Source organism: Grammomys surdaster, unplaced genomic scaffold (genome assembly GCF_004785775.1).
Source record: "Grammomys surdaster isolate TR1022 unplaced genomic scaffold, NIH_TR_1.0 125769, whole genome shotgun sequence".
Taxonomy (NCBI): domain Eukaryota; kingdom Metazoa; phylum Chordata; class Mammalia; order Rodentia; family Muridae; genus Grammomys; species Grammomys surdaster.
In genome coordinates, this window is record NW_021620600.1 from 684101 (window position 1) to 699803 (window position 15703).

Here is a 15703-nt window from a genome sequence, read left to right on the forward strand (position 1 = left end):
CAGAAATCCGCCTGCCTCTGTCTCCCAAGTGCTGGGATTAAAGCGTGTGCCACCACCGCCTGGCAAAATATTAATTTTTCAATATTTTTTTTTTTTTTTTTTTGGTTTTTCAAGACAGGGTTTCTCTGTGTAGCCCTGGCTGTCCTGGAACTCACTCTGTAGACCAGGCTAGCCTCGAACTCTCGAACTCAGAAATCCACCTGCCTCTGCCTCCCAAGTGCTGGGATTAAAGGTGTGCGCCACCACTGACCGGCCAATTTTGTAAAATCTAAAAGCTATATTTTGGTGTCTAGGGTGGATCAGCAAAGTACTTTGGGAGTTGGGATGGCAGACAGGCTGGCCCAAAGGCTTCAGTACCCAGTGTATCATGGTGCTACAGGAGACCCAGTTGCCTAACCAAGAGACAATGTTCCGAATGAGGTGTAAGCAAGATGCACGCACTTAGTCTGCCACAGCCATCGTCAGACTGAGTGGATGTGCTGGATTCCGGCCTGTCTGGGAAGAGATACCCAAAGGAGATTTGCTACATGTAAGAAAAAACTTTATTTCCATATGGTGTTGGGGTAGGGTGTGGGACATGCAGGGACATCTGGTCCCCACCTTATAGCTGCTGGGATGGCCTGAGGATGTAGAGAAAGTGTGTCTTTCGGATAGGCAGCTTGGCGTGCTGGGGAACATGGACCCCTTCCTCAAGGTTGTCCCCATGGGCACCTCCACGAAGCCCATCCCGGATAGCCTGCATGCGATGTCGCTTTTCTATGAGCCAGCGGCTTCCATCCTGGACATCTGGCTGGGTCCTCCGCCTTGGCATCTTCATGATCCAGAAAGCCACCCGCCGAGGCTCTGGGTGCAAGCTCTCAGTGACCTTCTGCATGGGCACCAGTGCTTCCTTTGCCTCCACTTTGGGCACCTGGGAATGAGACACCGGGATTCCTCAGATGCCACACAGCACATTCAAGATATTCGATCTCCACTGGGCCATCTCAACCTACATCTCAGCTCCCTTGGTGCTTTTGGGTTAAAAAACTCTTTTTGGGAAGACAGTTCTGTTTTCTGTCTGGCCTGCTGCATTCTTGTGTAGTAAATTTGTTATGTATTTATTTATTTTAAGGCTTATTTATTTTTATGTGCGTTGGTGTTTTGCCTGCGTGTGTCTGTGTGAGGGTGTCAGGTCCCTGGAACTGGAGTTACAGACAATTATGCGTTGCCATGTAGATGCTGGGAATTGAACCTGGATCCTTTAGAAGAGCAGTCAGTGCTCTTAACTACTGAGCTATCCTTCCAAGCACCCAAATTCGATTATTTTTAGACTTCCATGGTTGCCTTAGAGATGATTTCACCTTATGTTTACGTGGGTGTGTCTGAGTGTTGAGTATGCACACCATTTGCATACATTCTTAGCGTCTCTGCAGAGCATCTTCTCTGGGTTCCCAACACCCATGGCAAGATCTCCCCCGGCTCGGGTAACTCCCGCTCTAGGGGAATCTGATGCCCTCTTGTGGCCATTGTGTGCACCTGCACTCATACGTTAACAGCAATTTTTAAAAATTAGAAAAAAAAAATTAAAGAAAGCATTCGCTGGGCAGTGGTGGTGCATACTTTTACTCCCAGCACTCAGGAGGCAGAGACAGAAGGATCTCTGTGAGTTTGAGGCCAACCAAGGTTACACAGAAAAAACGTCTTGGAAAAACAACAACAAAATTAAACAAAAACAAATGATAAATTTGGCATGGTGGTTCACATTTGGAATCCCCGAATTTGAGAGGTGGCACAGAAGTACTGGGTCACCCTAAATCAAAAGCCTTAAGTTATGCCAGGTATGGTAGCACAGGCCTTTAAACTCGGTACTCAGGAGGTAGAGGCAGGCAGATCTCAGAGTTGGTGGTCAGCCTGGACTACAAAGCAAGTTCTCGGATAGCCAATGCTACATAGATAGATCCTGTCTCAAACAACCAAAACCAAACCCCAAACCAAAGTAAAGCAAAACAAAAAACATGGTGTGTCACCATTCCTGGCTGCCTATGCCAAATTCCTGTTTTGAAATTACCCTGACCTCAGTTGAGCCTGACGGTTCAGGCCTGTTTTCCCAGCTACATGTAGGTTGAGGCAGGGCCTTGAAAATTCAGAGCCAATCAAGGCTACAGAGTGAGACCCTGTCTCAAAAAGGGGCCTATCAGTAAAGTACTTGAGCCCAACTATGAGAACTTGAGTCCTGGTCTCCAGCATTCATAGAGTAGCCAAGAGCTGCAGCACATGCCTGTAATGCTACACTGGGGAGACAGAGACGGGAGAATCCTGGGGGCTTGCTGGCCAGCCAGATTAACTGAAGACGAGCGTCAGATACAGTTAAAATCCCTGGCTCAAAAAATAAGGTAGAGGCCTGTGGTGGTGGCGTGCCACACCTTCAAACCCAGCACACAGGAGGCAGAATCAAGGGGCTGGGGATCTCTGTTCAAGGTCAGCCAGGACTATTTAGAACAACCCTGTCTCAGAAAAAATAAAAATGATAATGCACGGAGTGTTAATACACAGGAGGTCGGGGGAAGACAATCCTTACTTGACTGGTCCCGTGCGCGCGCATGCGCAGACACACCAACTCCAAACAAAGTCAAAACGAATAACCCCACCCCCCACCCCGCTCAGGTGTGACTTCTGAGATTGGTGGAGGCTTTGAATGCTAAGGTTTACAAAGCTCTTGGGAGACCCTAAAACTTTCTGAAATGACCAAAACACTTTCTGAAGGTTACAAGTAGACTTTTAATGTTCATTTTAACACAGGGTCCGGATATGTAGTCCTGGCTGGCCTGGCACTTGCTTAGTAGATCAGAGTGGTCTTCAACTCACAGAGATCCTCTTGCCTTTTGCCTAAAATTGTGGCAGTCCTCCTGCCTCAGCTTTTCAAGTCCTGGGTCACCTGTGTTTACAACCACACCTACTGACCTATCTATCCCTCTTGACACATCACCCTAAGCCCCAGAAAGTTCGAGGATATTCCCTTTTACTTTCTTTCTTTCTTTTTTTTTTCTTTCTTTCTTTCTTTTTCTTTTTTTTGGTTTTTAGAGACAGGGTTTCTTTGTGTAGCCCTGGCTGTCCGGGAACTCTGTAGATCATGCTGGCCTCGAACTTAGAAATCCGCCTGCCTCTGCCTCCCAAGTGCTGGGATTAAAGGCGTGCGCCACCACTGTCCGGTGAGGATATTCCATGTATGGAGTATGTGCTGGCTACTTTTAAATGCCAAGTTGCCACAGTGTAGACTCATCCCAGAAGAGAGTCTGAACGCGGTACTAACTAGATCAAGATTGTTATCATGTAGGACGACCCAGCCCTTTGTGGGCAGAACCATTTCCTAAGACAGGACAAAACAAGCAAATATGTTTTTTTTCCCCATTTGCTCTTGAGAGTAGAAATGATGTCATGAGTTTCCCTAAGTGATGGGCTGTAAACCAGATAAACCCTTTCATTCCCTCCACGCTGTCAGCTAAAGTATTCTATTACAGAGCAGAGAGGAAGCTGGAATAGTATGGCACAGTGGACTTCCTCAGCTATAGAAAAATGCTGATTCCTGGACGCCTGGTGGCAAGGGAGGTCCTTACCTTCCAGTCACCTTTTGGGTTCCCTTCTGGCTCAATGGAGGCCACCACCTTCTCAGAGATTAGCACCTCCCCTGTCTGGTTGTCAGTCATCTGTGAAGGTTGCACAAGAGAGTCAGAACAAACCTGCTTTCCTCCCTCACCTGCCACTCTCCTGTCAGGTAAAGCAGCAGCTTGATGGGTGGTGGGGAGAACTCAGGAAGGGCTGCCCGGTGGAGGGAGGCACCTTGTCTATCTGTAGGTGGCTGGAGAGGGTATGGTTCCCCATTCTGTGCTCCTGGTTCTCTTCCTGATGGAAGTTCTTAGGAAGGTCTCGGAAGTCCATGGGGGAGGAGAAGAAGTTGTCCAGATCTCGTAGCAGGTCATTCTAGGGCCAGGGGGGAAATGGTGTGCACACCTGCTGTCCTTCCAGGATGCCCTCCAAATCAGTCTCGTTCTCCTTCAGTCCTCGATCCCCAGAGTTTCTAGCCACCAATACCTATCTGTCTTTCTGTCCCAGTGCCTTGCTGTTCCTGCTCCTCACCTGTCCTGGCTACCTCTCCTCCCCTTCTCTCTACCTCTCACCCCACACATGCTAGGTAAGCCCTGTACCTCCTAACCATACACTCAGCCTCCTGGCTTGGGGGCTCTATCTCTGAGTCATACTCTCAGCCACTATACCCCCAGCCCTCTTTTTATTGATTTATCTTGACTGGGTCTCACTATGTAGCTCTGGCTGATCTGGAACTTGATAAGCAGAGTAAGCTGGCCTCAAATTCACAGACATTGCCCTGACTCTACCTCCCAAGTGGATGGGTTGCCAGGCCTGCCTCTTTTTAAGTTTTGAAACAGGGTTTGATGAAAGGTGCCTAGGCTTACCTTGAACTTGATTTTTTTCTCATGTTGGGATTTCATATTAGCCTCGGCCACATCTGGGACCTGCTAGCTGGGATGACGGGCTTTCAGCCACAGGCCCAGTGTCCCTTCCTATTTTGTTATGTTCCTCATCTGTCTGTTCAACCCACCACTTTATACTCCTGCTTTGCTATGACACAACGTATCATGTATTCCTGGTTGGTCAAACTTCCTGTATAGAGGAAGGTGGCTTTGGACTCCTGATTCTCTGGTCTCTGCCTCCTGCGTGCTGGTATAATTGTTGCAGGGCATCAAGCTACATGCTAGACAACCACTCTCCCATCTGAGACACATCTCCAACTCTCTGTTCTGTTTGCTCCTTTTCTTATCTGTCTTCTGCCTGGTCCATCTCTGTCCCATCACTCACTTTTAGGAACAGCCGACTAAAGCTTTGGAGAAGACTCTGAAGGCCCAGAAACCCGGAAGAGTTCTGCTGAGAGTCGACATCATGGATCGGGACAGCAGAGGAGAACATGAAGGCCGAGGGGAGCAGCAGCAGCAGGACCCCCAGTTGACACATTGCGGGTGGGTGGAAGGCTGTGATAAGGGCAGTTTCAGATCCCACAATCACCCCTTGGCCGCCTCTTCCCAGGCTCCGCCCTCGGTGAGGACCCCGCCCCGCCCACCTGCCCTGCATCCCTTGGATTCTGTAGGCGTTCTTTCCATTTCAGGCACTCCTTGTCCGGGTTTGGCCTCTCTCAGATCCGGTTCCTCACCTTTGCCTACATTCGCGCCTTCTCCTGGACTGCAGCTCAGCCACCCGGCTCCGGACACCGCCGGATACGGACAGTTAATATCCAGTTCTGGTCTCGAGCCTGGGCAAATTACTGGCGCGTTCGTTGGGTACCACCACTCCGCGAGACTGGCCACGCCCCAATTGTCTCACCACGCCCACCACCCACGGTCACCTAGAATCCTCACTACTCCACCATCAAGTCTCTGTCATAACCACACCTCTTAAGCCAACCCCTTCATGGATGGCCACGCCCACACCTGGTGAACAGGCATTTATTTTACCTCATGCCTGAGAGCCACTCTTCCTTTAGGCATCAATGTCCTTTAAAACAGATTTTCCTCTTTGGCCATGACTGATCAAAGGGACACGCCCTCTTTTCCTGACCACGCCTCCACCCGCTGAGCTACCTAAATTCTCCCTGATCTCTGGAAGACACACGCTTACCCCTTAAGCCACAGCCACCTGTCTCCTTGCCCTTGCCCCGAGTTGATGACCTTATGGATTAACCTTCCTTCCGTGGTCATGCCTCTGCACACCTCCATTCTTCACTAACTACTTCCCTTAAGTCAGACCACTAGGTCCTTTCCTGCTCATGCTCCTATTCTATAACACGCTCCCACTTGATGATCTTACCCTCCAGACTCTATTACCTAGACTTATCATTGGCCTCAGCCCTGGAACCCTCAGTCCTGCCTAGTGCTCTCTGATCCTAACTCTCCCAAGGGAGTCAACAATCAATCACAGACTGCCACGCCTCTTTTTTCATGGCAAACCAATGAGTTTTTTTTGTTTGTTTGTTTTGTTGTGTTTTGTTTTTCGAGACAGGGTTTCTCTGTGTAGCCCTGTCCGTCCTGGAACTCACTTGGTAGACCAGGCTGGCCTCGAACTCAGAAATCCACCTGCCTCTGTCTCCCAAGTGCTGGGATTAAAGGTGTGCGCCACCACTGCCCGGCGAACCAATGAGTTTTATTGATGTTCCTTACAGGAACAGAAATGACCCAAAGACAGCTGCATCACCGAAGTCCATCTCAGCATGGGTGATGACCATGAAATCTGGAGACCTGGAGCACACTCTACAGCCTGCAGGCAGCTCAACGGGCTGGAGAGTCAGTTGGTATGAGCCTCTTCCAGGCAGTTTATGTCAGCTCCCTCTGCTTGGCTTGGCAGGTCTGTTTGCTTCAGAGAGCCTAGCTAGTCTGAGCCTAGCTGGTCAGTTTGCCTGAGAGTGTCTTCGCCACACCCTTTAAACTAGAATAATGCTCCACTCAGGTCACGCTTCTGTTTTCCAGAACTTCTCAGACCCATTCACCCCATGTCCAGATGCTTTTAATTTTATTTATTTGGAGTGCTTGTGCACAGGGCTGCCATGGTGCAGATGTGGAGGTCAGTGGGCAACTTGCCTGCCAGCGTGTAGGTCCCCAGGATCTAACTTAAGCTTGGCTGCAAGTGCCCTTAGCACTCTGCCATCTGGTTTACCTCATTTATTGACTCTCTGAGCATTACTGTAGATGTTTCTCATTTTCTAGCTGATTTCATTTAAAAAGTCCAGCTACCTTCAAAACAACATCAACAATAACCTCTAATTACAGTCCTGTGTTTTTTCCCCAAGACACCCCAAATCCAAGATTCCCTTTCTTTCAGACTCACAAAGTCCGTATGCCAGCCACTCTTGGCTTTGCGTTTGAAGACAGTCAGCCCCTGTTTTTCCTCTTTTTCTCATTTTTTGCTTTTCAAATTTAGAAATAGGGTCTTATGCATCCTAGACTGACCTTGAACTAGGCCGAGGAGTATGATTGTGAGTGTGTGTGTATGTGCAGCAAGCAAGTACAGAAGTCAGATGGCAACTTTCAGGAGTCTGTTCTCCTTCCCTCTGTGTGGGATCTGGACATTGAATTCAAGTTGTCAGGGTTGGCCGCAAGTACCTTTCCCTGAGCTATCTGTCCAGCCCATAGCCCTGTTTTCTTTCTTTCTTTCTTTCTTTCTTTCTTTCTTTCTTTCTTTCTTTCTCTCTTTCTTTCTTTCTTTCTTTTGTTTTGTTTTTCGAGACAGGGTTTCTCTGTGTAGCCCTGGCTGTCCTGGAACTCACTCTGTAGACCAGGCTAGCCTTGAACTCAGTGATCCACCTGCCTCTGCCTCCAGAGGGCTGAGATTAAAGGCATGAGCCATCATTACTTGGCTGGCTGTTTGGGGGCTTTTGTTTAGTTTTTCAAAGAATGCATTTCAGTGTGCTGTTTTTTTTGTTTTTTGCTGTTGTTGATGTTTGTCTGTTTTTCTTGTTGACTTGACACAGGCCAGAGTCATCTGGGAAGAGGGAACTTCAGTTTAGAAAATATCCCTATCAGACTGGCTTATAGGCAAGTCTGCAGGGCCTTTGTGACTGCCAGCAGGAAGCCTATTGGGCTAGACTCCTGGTGTTTCGGAAGCTCCACCAAAATGGCACCTGTCCCAGGATAGAGACAGAGCCTGGGTGCCCGAGGGCAGAGAGTCTCGATGAATGATTGATGTTGCAGGACCCAGCCCACTGTGGGTGGTTTCACCCCTGGTCCGTGGTCCTAGGTGCTATAAGGCTGAACAAGTCGTGGGGAGCAAACTAGTGAGCAGTACTTCTCCAAGGTCTCTGATTCAGATCCTGTCTCCAGGTTCTTTGAATTTCTTCTCTGACTTCCTTTCATGAAGAATTACAACTGTGATCTTAAATTAACCCTTTCCTCCCCAACTGTTGGCCATGGTGTTTATCACTGTCACAGAAAACAAACTAGAACATCCAGGCTAGCTTCAACTCTACAAGAGCTGGGAATATAAATCAGCGGTATCACTCTTATCTTCAGTTTTAAGAGAACAAGACCCAGGACCCGAACTCTCTGCCCTCAGGCACCCAGGGTCTGTCTCTATCCTGGGACAGGTGCCACTTGCAGCCACTAGTGCCTAAGCAATTGTGGAGTCTGCATTTCTGTGGATCTTCAGAAACACTGGGGGCCAGGTCGCAAAGAAGCTGTGTTCTCATCAGAAGCAAACCAACCCACCCGAACACCTTATTTAACAAACTTGAACCAGAGGCAGCTCTGAGCTGGAACGTCTGCCTAGCTCTTGTGAGGTCCTGGGTTCTGACCTTCATGGGTGGACAGATGGCTCAGTGATTTAGAACACTGCCTGCACTTCCGGAGGATCTGGATTTGATTTACAACACCCACATGGGTGACCACAACCATCTGTAACTCCAGTTCCAGGGGATCCAGTGCCCAGTGCCCTCTTCTAGTCTCTGTAGGCATTAGACATACATGAGACAAAAACATACAAATAAAATTTAAATGTCTAAAAACAGAGTAAAATAAAAACACATAAAATTGGTAAAGATGATTTTGTTTCTGTCAATCCCACACCCTCAGCAAACACACAGGGTAACACAGGTCACGTCCGTCCCCTCCTCCATCTAGGAGTCTACTTCCTGCAACTCCCAGTAACTTCTCCCTCAGACCTGGAGTCCAGATCCTAATATTCCTCTTTCAGACTCATAGTTACAGACCCCAGCCTCCTCCTCCAAAGTCATGAATCCAGGCCCCCAAACCACCTTCTCTCCTAGGGACCCCAGCATCCGCACCTAGTCCTTAGATGGACTCATCTCTCCCAAAGCAAGCACCTCGCCCCGAGTGTCCCCGTGAGATTCCGACCCTACCGCCGGGCACGCCCCCCCGGGTCCCTCCCACTTTTCCCAAACAAAGCTCCCGGCAACTTTCTCCCGGTCTCGCCCCGCCCGCCCGCGGCTCCCCTGCCCAGGCCGGGAGGTAGGAAGGCGCCGGCGGGAATCGGGATCCTGCTTGGGGTTTGTGAGTTGGGGTGGGAAGTTCTGCGCGATGAGGTGAGGCGCGTGTGCCTGAGATCGCGTGGGAATTGCCCGCCGTCCTTTTTCTGCCCCGGGGCCGGAGTTTGCGCCGGGGACGCAGCCGAAGTGTGGAGCTGGAACTTTCTCCGGAGTTAGGGGCCTGGGGATGGTGTGCGGCTGGGGAAGCGCGCGGGGTGGCCGGGGGCTGCGGACCCAGGACGTGGGAGCGAAGGGCGGCCGCGGGTCTTCTGTTAGTTCAAGCCCGCCTCTCGGGCCATCCTTCCTGCAAGCGTCCACCCTGTGGGCATGTGGCCCCTTCACGGAGCAGGGAAGGCGCGGCAGTGGCCGGGGAAGGGCCATGGGCCCCTTGGACCTTCGTCCTTTGGTCTTCCAAGGATTGGGGACTACGGCAGGAGATTAGAGATGTCCGTCAGTCTTGCCTGGCTCGTCTGTCTCTTTGTCTGGCCACATGGGGGTGGGCTGGGTTGGGATTTCGGCCTACGGGGGTTCTGAACCTCGCCGCAACACTGAGCTGGGCTTGGGATCTTTGTTCGTCTAACGTCTACCAGGTCAAGAGTCCAGAGTTCGAGGGATGGGACTCAGAACTTTGGTTGGGGTCCTGGGAAAGTTCTGGAAGACATAAAACCTCCAGGGAGGAGGTATCGGACTGTATGGGGAAAGTTTTTCCCTGTTCTTGGCCTCCGGAAAGTCGATGGGAACTTGGGTTGGAGCCGAGCCCGGGGGAGGGGCGGGGCCGGTGAGGCTGCTTGCACGCTGGCCCCGCCCACAGTAGGGGTTGTGGGGAACTGGGGGAGGGGATGCCTGGGCTCTTTGTTCTGTCCTCCAGATGGCTGGGCGACTGAGTCCCTGGGCCCGAAGTTTGATGGGCGCCCCAGCCCCGCCCCCTCCTCGTTCTGTGGTTACTTTCTGGTCCCGGCCCTGACTGTGCCCCCTTTTGCCGTGTCGATCTGGCTTTCTGTCCCTGGATCTCTCCTTCTCTCTGGATGTTGATTTTGGACTTAGCCTCTCCTTTTCCAGCAGCTGCTGCTCTTCTCTGAGCACCTGTTCTTTCTCAGTAGGACGGGAGGGTCTCACTCCTAGCAATTAACCAGACTCTCGTGTTCCCTAAAACTGGCGATCCAAACACAGTCTTACAGAATGGCCTCAGGCACTGCCCTGAGGTGGTCAGGTGACTTCAGTCCCGTGCAATCCCAAAGCAAGTTCCTCTGAAAGCTCAGGGTAAGAACAGCCTCCCAGATCCCAGGTTTAGATTCCTCTTCTCCCTCAGACCCAGGGGTTCAGGTCCCAGGCTCCTTCAACCTCGAGGTCCAGGCCTCACTTCCTCTCGCAGTCAGGCCTCCTGCACTGTTCTTGCAATACCATATGTAGCTGCTGATCTTTTCTCTGCAGGCCCAGATGGGGGATCCCCGGACTGGGGCCCCCCTGGATGATGGCGGGGGCTGGACAGGTAGTGAGGAAGGCAGCGAGGAGGGCACCGGAGGCAGTGAGGGCGTTGGAGGTGACGGGAGCTCTGATGCAGAAGGTGTGTGGAGCCCCGACATCGAGCAGAGTTTTCAGGAGGCCCTGGCCATCTACCCTCCCTGTGGCCGTCGCAAGATCATCCTGTCAGATGAGGGCAAGATGTATGGTGAGTCCCTGTGGTGGCTGTCCTGACCCCAGTGAAAAAAGTCACACTGCCAATGTGTCCAGAGTCTAGCCAGCTGTGGTGGTATATACCTTTAAGAATTTAAGGCCATCCTCAGCTACATACTGAGCCTACGTTAGTCTGACCTATGTAAGACCTTGTCTCAAAATAATAAAAATAAGGCAGGGTACGTTGGTGGCAGAGGCAGGTGGATCTCTGTGAATTTGAGGCCAGTCTGGTCTACATAGAGGGAGTGCCAGGATAGCAGGGCTATGTAGAGAGACCCTTTTTGAAATCTCAAAAAGCCAAAAATAAATAAGCAAAAATAAATGAATAAATATGAAAATAAACAAAATACAAAACAAAGGAAAAGGATTGCATCTTTCCCATGACTTGGGCTCTAGCAGTTTTTCCTGCACAGATGAGGGGAACACACAGGAAGACTTACTGATTTGTCACTAACCACATAGCTAGTACGTGACTGAGCTGGTGACCCTGTGGCCGAGGAGTCCCCCAACCTGGCTTGGTGGGGTCACTGGCTTGATGACCTTATCCTTCCTTCATCCCTGTCTTCTTTGGCAGGAAGTTCTGCTGAGAGTCTTACTCTTTTTCATTTTGACTCCTCCAGGCCGGAATGAACTCATTGCCCGTTACATCAAGCTGAGGACAGGCAAGACGAGAACTCGAAAGCAGGTCTCAGGACTGACACTTTGGAGCTTTGGTCTGGGGCTGGACATTTCCTGAGGGCCATCTCCATGTGGGCTGGTTCAGGTTCAAGGCAGATGTGGGTCATATGGTTAAAAAAGAAACAAAAAGCTTGTACGTGCGTGTGGGAGGTATCTGTTCGTGCACGTGTGCACACCAGCATGTGGTGGTCAGTGGGAGAGCACGGGTCTCATCTTGACAGCTGCCCCTGTCTTTGAGACTGCTTCTCTCACTGGCCCGGAACTTGGGGTTTGCCTAGACTGGGCAGCCAGCAAGTGCCAGTCCGAACCTCTGTATCCCCTGTGGCTGGGACTCAAGTCCTCATGCAGGGAGAGTGACCTCTTCCGATGGAAGCATCTTTGTGGCCTCGGCGCATGGGGTTTTCCCCTAAGCTGTGGGCATGCCAGATACTTCTGTACAATGTTTGTTTCATGTTCCTGTGAAATGGCGTAGTGGGTAAAGGGCTTGCCGCTAGAGCCTGATTGCCTTAGCTCTCATTTTCTGGGGCCTACAGAGTAGGAGAAGCAGCTTTCACAGCCTTTCCTCTGACCTCTGCATGTGTGCCAGGGTTCGCTTAAGTCACATACATAAACCATATCACAACATGTTTTTAAGTACTTTTTCTTTTATTAGGTGTGTGTGTGTGTGTGCGCGCGCGCGCGTGTGTTCCCGGGCGCACGTGCGTGTTCTTGTGCTATAGTATCCCTGTAGAAATCAGAAGACAACATTCAGGAGTTAGTTCTCTCCTTCTACCATATAGGTCTTAGGGATGAACGTTTGGACATTAGGCTTGGTGCCAAGTGCTTTTACTGCTGAGCCGTCTTGTCAGTCCTGATATTTCTGTAGGAGGTTTATTACCAAGAGGGGCCTGGGCCTGCTGGATCGGCCATGGTTGTGCTTACACTCCTTTAGACAGCCTTTGACTCAGGCCTATTACCTGTGGAAGAGCAGCATGTGCAGCTGCAGGGAGGGAGGGAGAGTACTGGACAAAGGATGCCCAAGCCTGCTTCTCATCCCACCAGGTCTCTAGTCACATCCAGGTTTTGGCTCGAAGGAAATCGAGAGAAATTCAGTCCAAGCTGAAGGTAAGGGTAAGGGCAGGTAGGCAAGCATGGATTTGGGGGTGGGTAGGGCTGAGTGGGGATCCTTAGAGGGAGGGATGGGGTAAGAGGGACAGACCCAGAGAGACAGACAGACTCAGAGAGATGGGGGAGGGAGAGGGAAAGGGAGGGGGAAAGGGAGAGGAAGGAGGCAAGGAGGGAGGGAGAGAGGGAAGGAGAGAGGGAGGGAAGGAGGGAGAGAGGGAGACAGAGACACAGAGAGAGAGAGAGAGAGAGTGAGTCCCAAAGAGAAAGACACATACATGGGAGGTGAGGTGGGAGGGTGTTAAATAGACAGACAGACACACCCACACACCCACTAATGAAGGAAATGGGAGGACAGAGATCCAGAGAGAAAGAGAGAAATAGAGGTCTGTGGGGATCAGAGACCCTGAGGGGAGCCTGCCCACAGCTGGCTGTGTGGCTCCTGTCGCAGACAGGGTGCTTCTTTCCCTGCTACCATCCTTCCCCCTCTCTGTCCCTGCTGGTCTCATCTTTCTCCTGTCCCCTATTCCAGCCTTGCCTCCCTTGACAGTACACTTTCCTGTGAGAGAGTATAGCATCTGCTCTCATTTCTCCACCATGAGTGCCCTGTGCCCTCAAGCCTGAACCCTTATCAGTGTTCCTCTGTGTGGGATTACTTTCCTTTTAGCCTCAGGGATGATGACTTCCTGTTCTTTTATCTGGAAATGGTCCCTTTCTTTTTTGTAGGCCCTAAACCCTTAGGTTCTAATCTTTTCTGTCCTTTCTCAGTCTTTTCTGTGTTCTGTCTGGAATGAAAACATCTCCTTCCTGTTCCCAGGGGGCTCTGGAGAGTCTCATTTCCTGTAGCCTGGGCATCAGGAAACACTGTGTCCAGCCCTTTCTTCACTTAGAAAACTGTATCTTTGGGCTGGTGAGATGGCTCAGTGGTTAAGAGCACTGACTGCTCTTCCAGAGGTCATGAGTTCAAATCCCAGCAACCACATGGTGGCTCACAACCATCTGCAATGAGATCTGATGCCCTCTTGTGGGGTGTCTGAAGACAGCTATAGTGTACTTATAATAAATAAATAAATAAATAAATAAAGTTTAAAAAAAAAAACAAAAAAAAAAAAAAGAAAACTGTATCTTTTTGTGGGAGTGCAAATCGGTGTGACCTGTTCCCTGTGCAGCCCCTATTCTCTGGGTGATCGTTGGTGCTAAGGGAGATGAAGTATAGCCTGTAGTTCCTGAGTGTTTTCTCTTTCTTTTTTTTCTTTTATTTTTTTTTTTTTGGTTTTTCAAGACAGGGTTTCTCTGTGTAGCCCTGTCTGTCCTGGAACTCACTCTGTAGACTAGGCTGGCCTCGGAACTCAGAAATCGCCTGCCTCTGCCTCCCAAGTGCTGGGATTAAAGGCGTGCACCGCCTGGCTCCTGAGTTGTTTTCTTTCGTCCCTTGGCACCTTTCCCCACCCTAGGTCAGACTCTGAATGTGCTAAGTCCCCTTGCCCATCTTCCCACGGCTGTACCCACATCTGTACCTCACACAGTGCCCTTCCAGAGGAGGCTAACAGAGGCAGAAGATTTGGGTGGGGAGCTGACCCCTCCCTGACCCTGTGTCACAGCTCCCCATGTCTTCATCTCTTACCCCAAGCCTGACATCATCCCATCCTGGCTATCTTAATTAGAGCTCCCCACTAACCTGGACCTCAACCTTTCCCCAGGACCAAGTCTCCAAGGACAAGGCCTTCCAGACGATGGCTACCATGTCTTCGGCACAGCTCATCTCTGCACCCTCCCTCCAGGCCAAGCTGGGTCCTTCTGGCCCTCAGGTGGCCTGGGTTGGGGACTGTGGAGATGTGGGATGGAAGGATGGGGCTGTAATAGCCAACAAGGGATATCTGATTCTCATCTGTGTCTCCTCTCCAGGCCACTGAGCTTTTCCAGTTCTGGTCAGGGAGCTCTGGGCCACCGTGGAATGTTCCAGAGTGAGTACTTTGTGTTCCCTGGACTTCCCCCTTCTCTCCCTCCCACCTACATTCAGTTTGGACATAGATTCTGAAACCACACCTTGTAGCTTTGAAGTCTAGCAGTGCACTTTGCTCTTTAGGGTATTGGTGGGTGTGACCCTGTCTATGCTTAGGATACTCTTTACCTCATCTCTGAAAAGGTGTGCCATATACACAGGAATAATGGCTCCTAAGTGTGAGTATCAGTCCCAGAGACTCATGGGAAGGTAGATGTAAGGCCCGGAGGCTACTAGAAGGCCACGTGGGTCCAAAGCATCATGGGAAGGCAGTTGTTTGCCTAAGTACTCTTGGAAGGGATGAATGGGCCCCCAAAGGATCACTTGGGAGGGATGTGGGGGGACCCAGGGGATCATGGGAAGGTGGTTACAGAACTAGAGGTTCCTGCAGGAGACGGAGCCATGTGGTTTTGTGGGAAGACAGCTAAGGATATAGATGGTCCTGGAAGAGACAAGAAGGGCTCAGAATATAAAGGGGAAGAAGTTTTGTTTTTTTTAAAATGGCAAACCTTTTCTTTTTTCTTTTTTTAAATTTTTATTTATTTATTTTATGTAAGTACACTGTAGCTGTCTTCAGACACCCCACAAGAGGGCATCAGATGTCATTACAGATGGTTGTGAGCCACCATGTGGTTGCTGGGATTTGAACTCATGACCTCTGGAAGAGCAGTCAGTGCTCTTAACCACTGGGCCAATTCACCAGCCCGGGGAAGAAGTTTTAAGGCTCTTTGGGGAGAGAGGTGGACTCCTCTAAGAATTACGAGAAGGGAGGTTTAAGGCCCTAGGCTCAGGACAGATGAAGGATTCCCAAGAGACTTATGGAAAGACAATAGACCTAGAGGCTTCTGGGAAGAATGAGTGCGTCTCAGAGGGTCATGAGAGGTCAAATATAGATCAAGAAACCCTTGGGAGGGGCTATGAATGCCCTTACCGTGCCTGTAAAGGCCCATTTCCAGACCCCTAGAGTATCTCTAGGGCTTGAGGGTGGGGAAGGGATTACTTTATTCATTCATGCTTGGGAGGGAGAAAATTAGTCTCAGGGGTAACTGGAATGGCCTTAGCTCTGAGATCTGTGGCCACTGAGGGTAACCAGATGTGTCATAGCAAAAGGGGCCCTGGGTCCAGCCTAACCAGGCTGCGTGAGGGTAACATGGGAACATGTACTGTGAGAGAGTGAGAGTAACATGGGAACATGTACTGTGAGAGAGTGAGGGTAACATGGGAAC

At 50.4% G+C, this 15703-nt stretch overlaps 2 protein-coding genes across 5 annotated transcripts in view; one reads left to right on the top strand and one right to left on the bottom strand.

Annotated features, from left to right (window-relative positions):
* Nucleotides 1-524: 524 nt before the first annotated feature.
* Dkkl1 (dickkopf like acrosomal protein 1) lies at nucleotides 525-5484 on the bottom strand. Its single transcript, XM_028789035.1, has 5 exons — nucleotides 5201-5484; nucleotides 4852-5021; nucleotides 3817-3957; nucleotides 3594-3683; nucleotides 525-910 (listed from the first exon to the last, which is right to left on the bottom strand). Exons 2-5 carry the CDS (start codon nucleotides 5002-5004, stop codon nucleotides 602-604), a joined length of 693 nt encoding a protein of 230 aa, XP_028644868.1. The 5' UTR covers nucleotides 5005-5021; nucleotides 5201-5484; the 3' UTR covers nucleotides 525-601.
* Nucleotides 5485-8925: 3441 nt separating this feature from the next.
* The window catches only part of Tead2 (TEA domain transcription factor 2), a 17883-nt gene continuing 11105 nt past the window's right edge, over nucleotides 8926-15703 (top strand). For 2 of the 4 annotated variants that reach the window (XR_003714092.1, XM_028788830.1), the window contains exons 1-6: nucleotides 8983-9002; nucleotides 10451-10688; nucleotides 11314-11378; nucleotides 12413-12475; nucleotides 14176-14283; nucleotides 14381-14439. Coding sequence is in view for 3 of the 4 variants with exons in the window: in XM_028788830.1 (XP_028644663.1) it covers nucleotides 10457-10688; nucleotides 11314-11378; nucleotides 12413-12475; nucleotides 14176-14283; nucleotides 14381-14439 (527 nt within the window). In the remaining variant the exon portion in view is untranslated. Of the gene's footprint in view, nucleotides 9045-10450; nucleotides 10689-11313; nucleotides 11379-12412; nucleotides 12476-14175; nucleotides 14284-14380; nucleotides 14440-15703 lie in introns of all 4 variants that reach the window. The other 2 variants (XM_028788827.1, XM_028788828.1) reach the window with 2 other exon arrangements.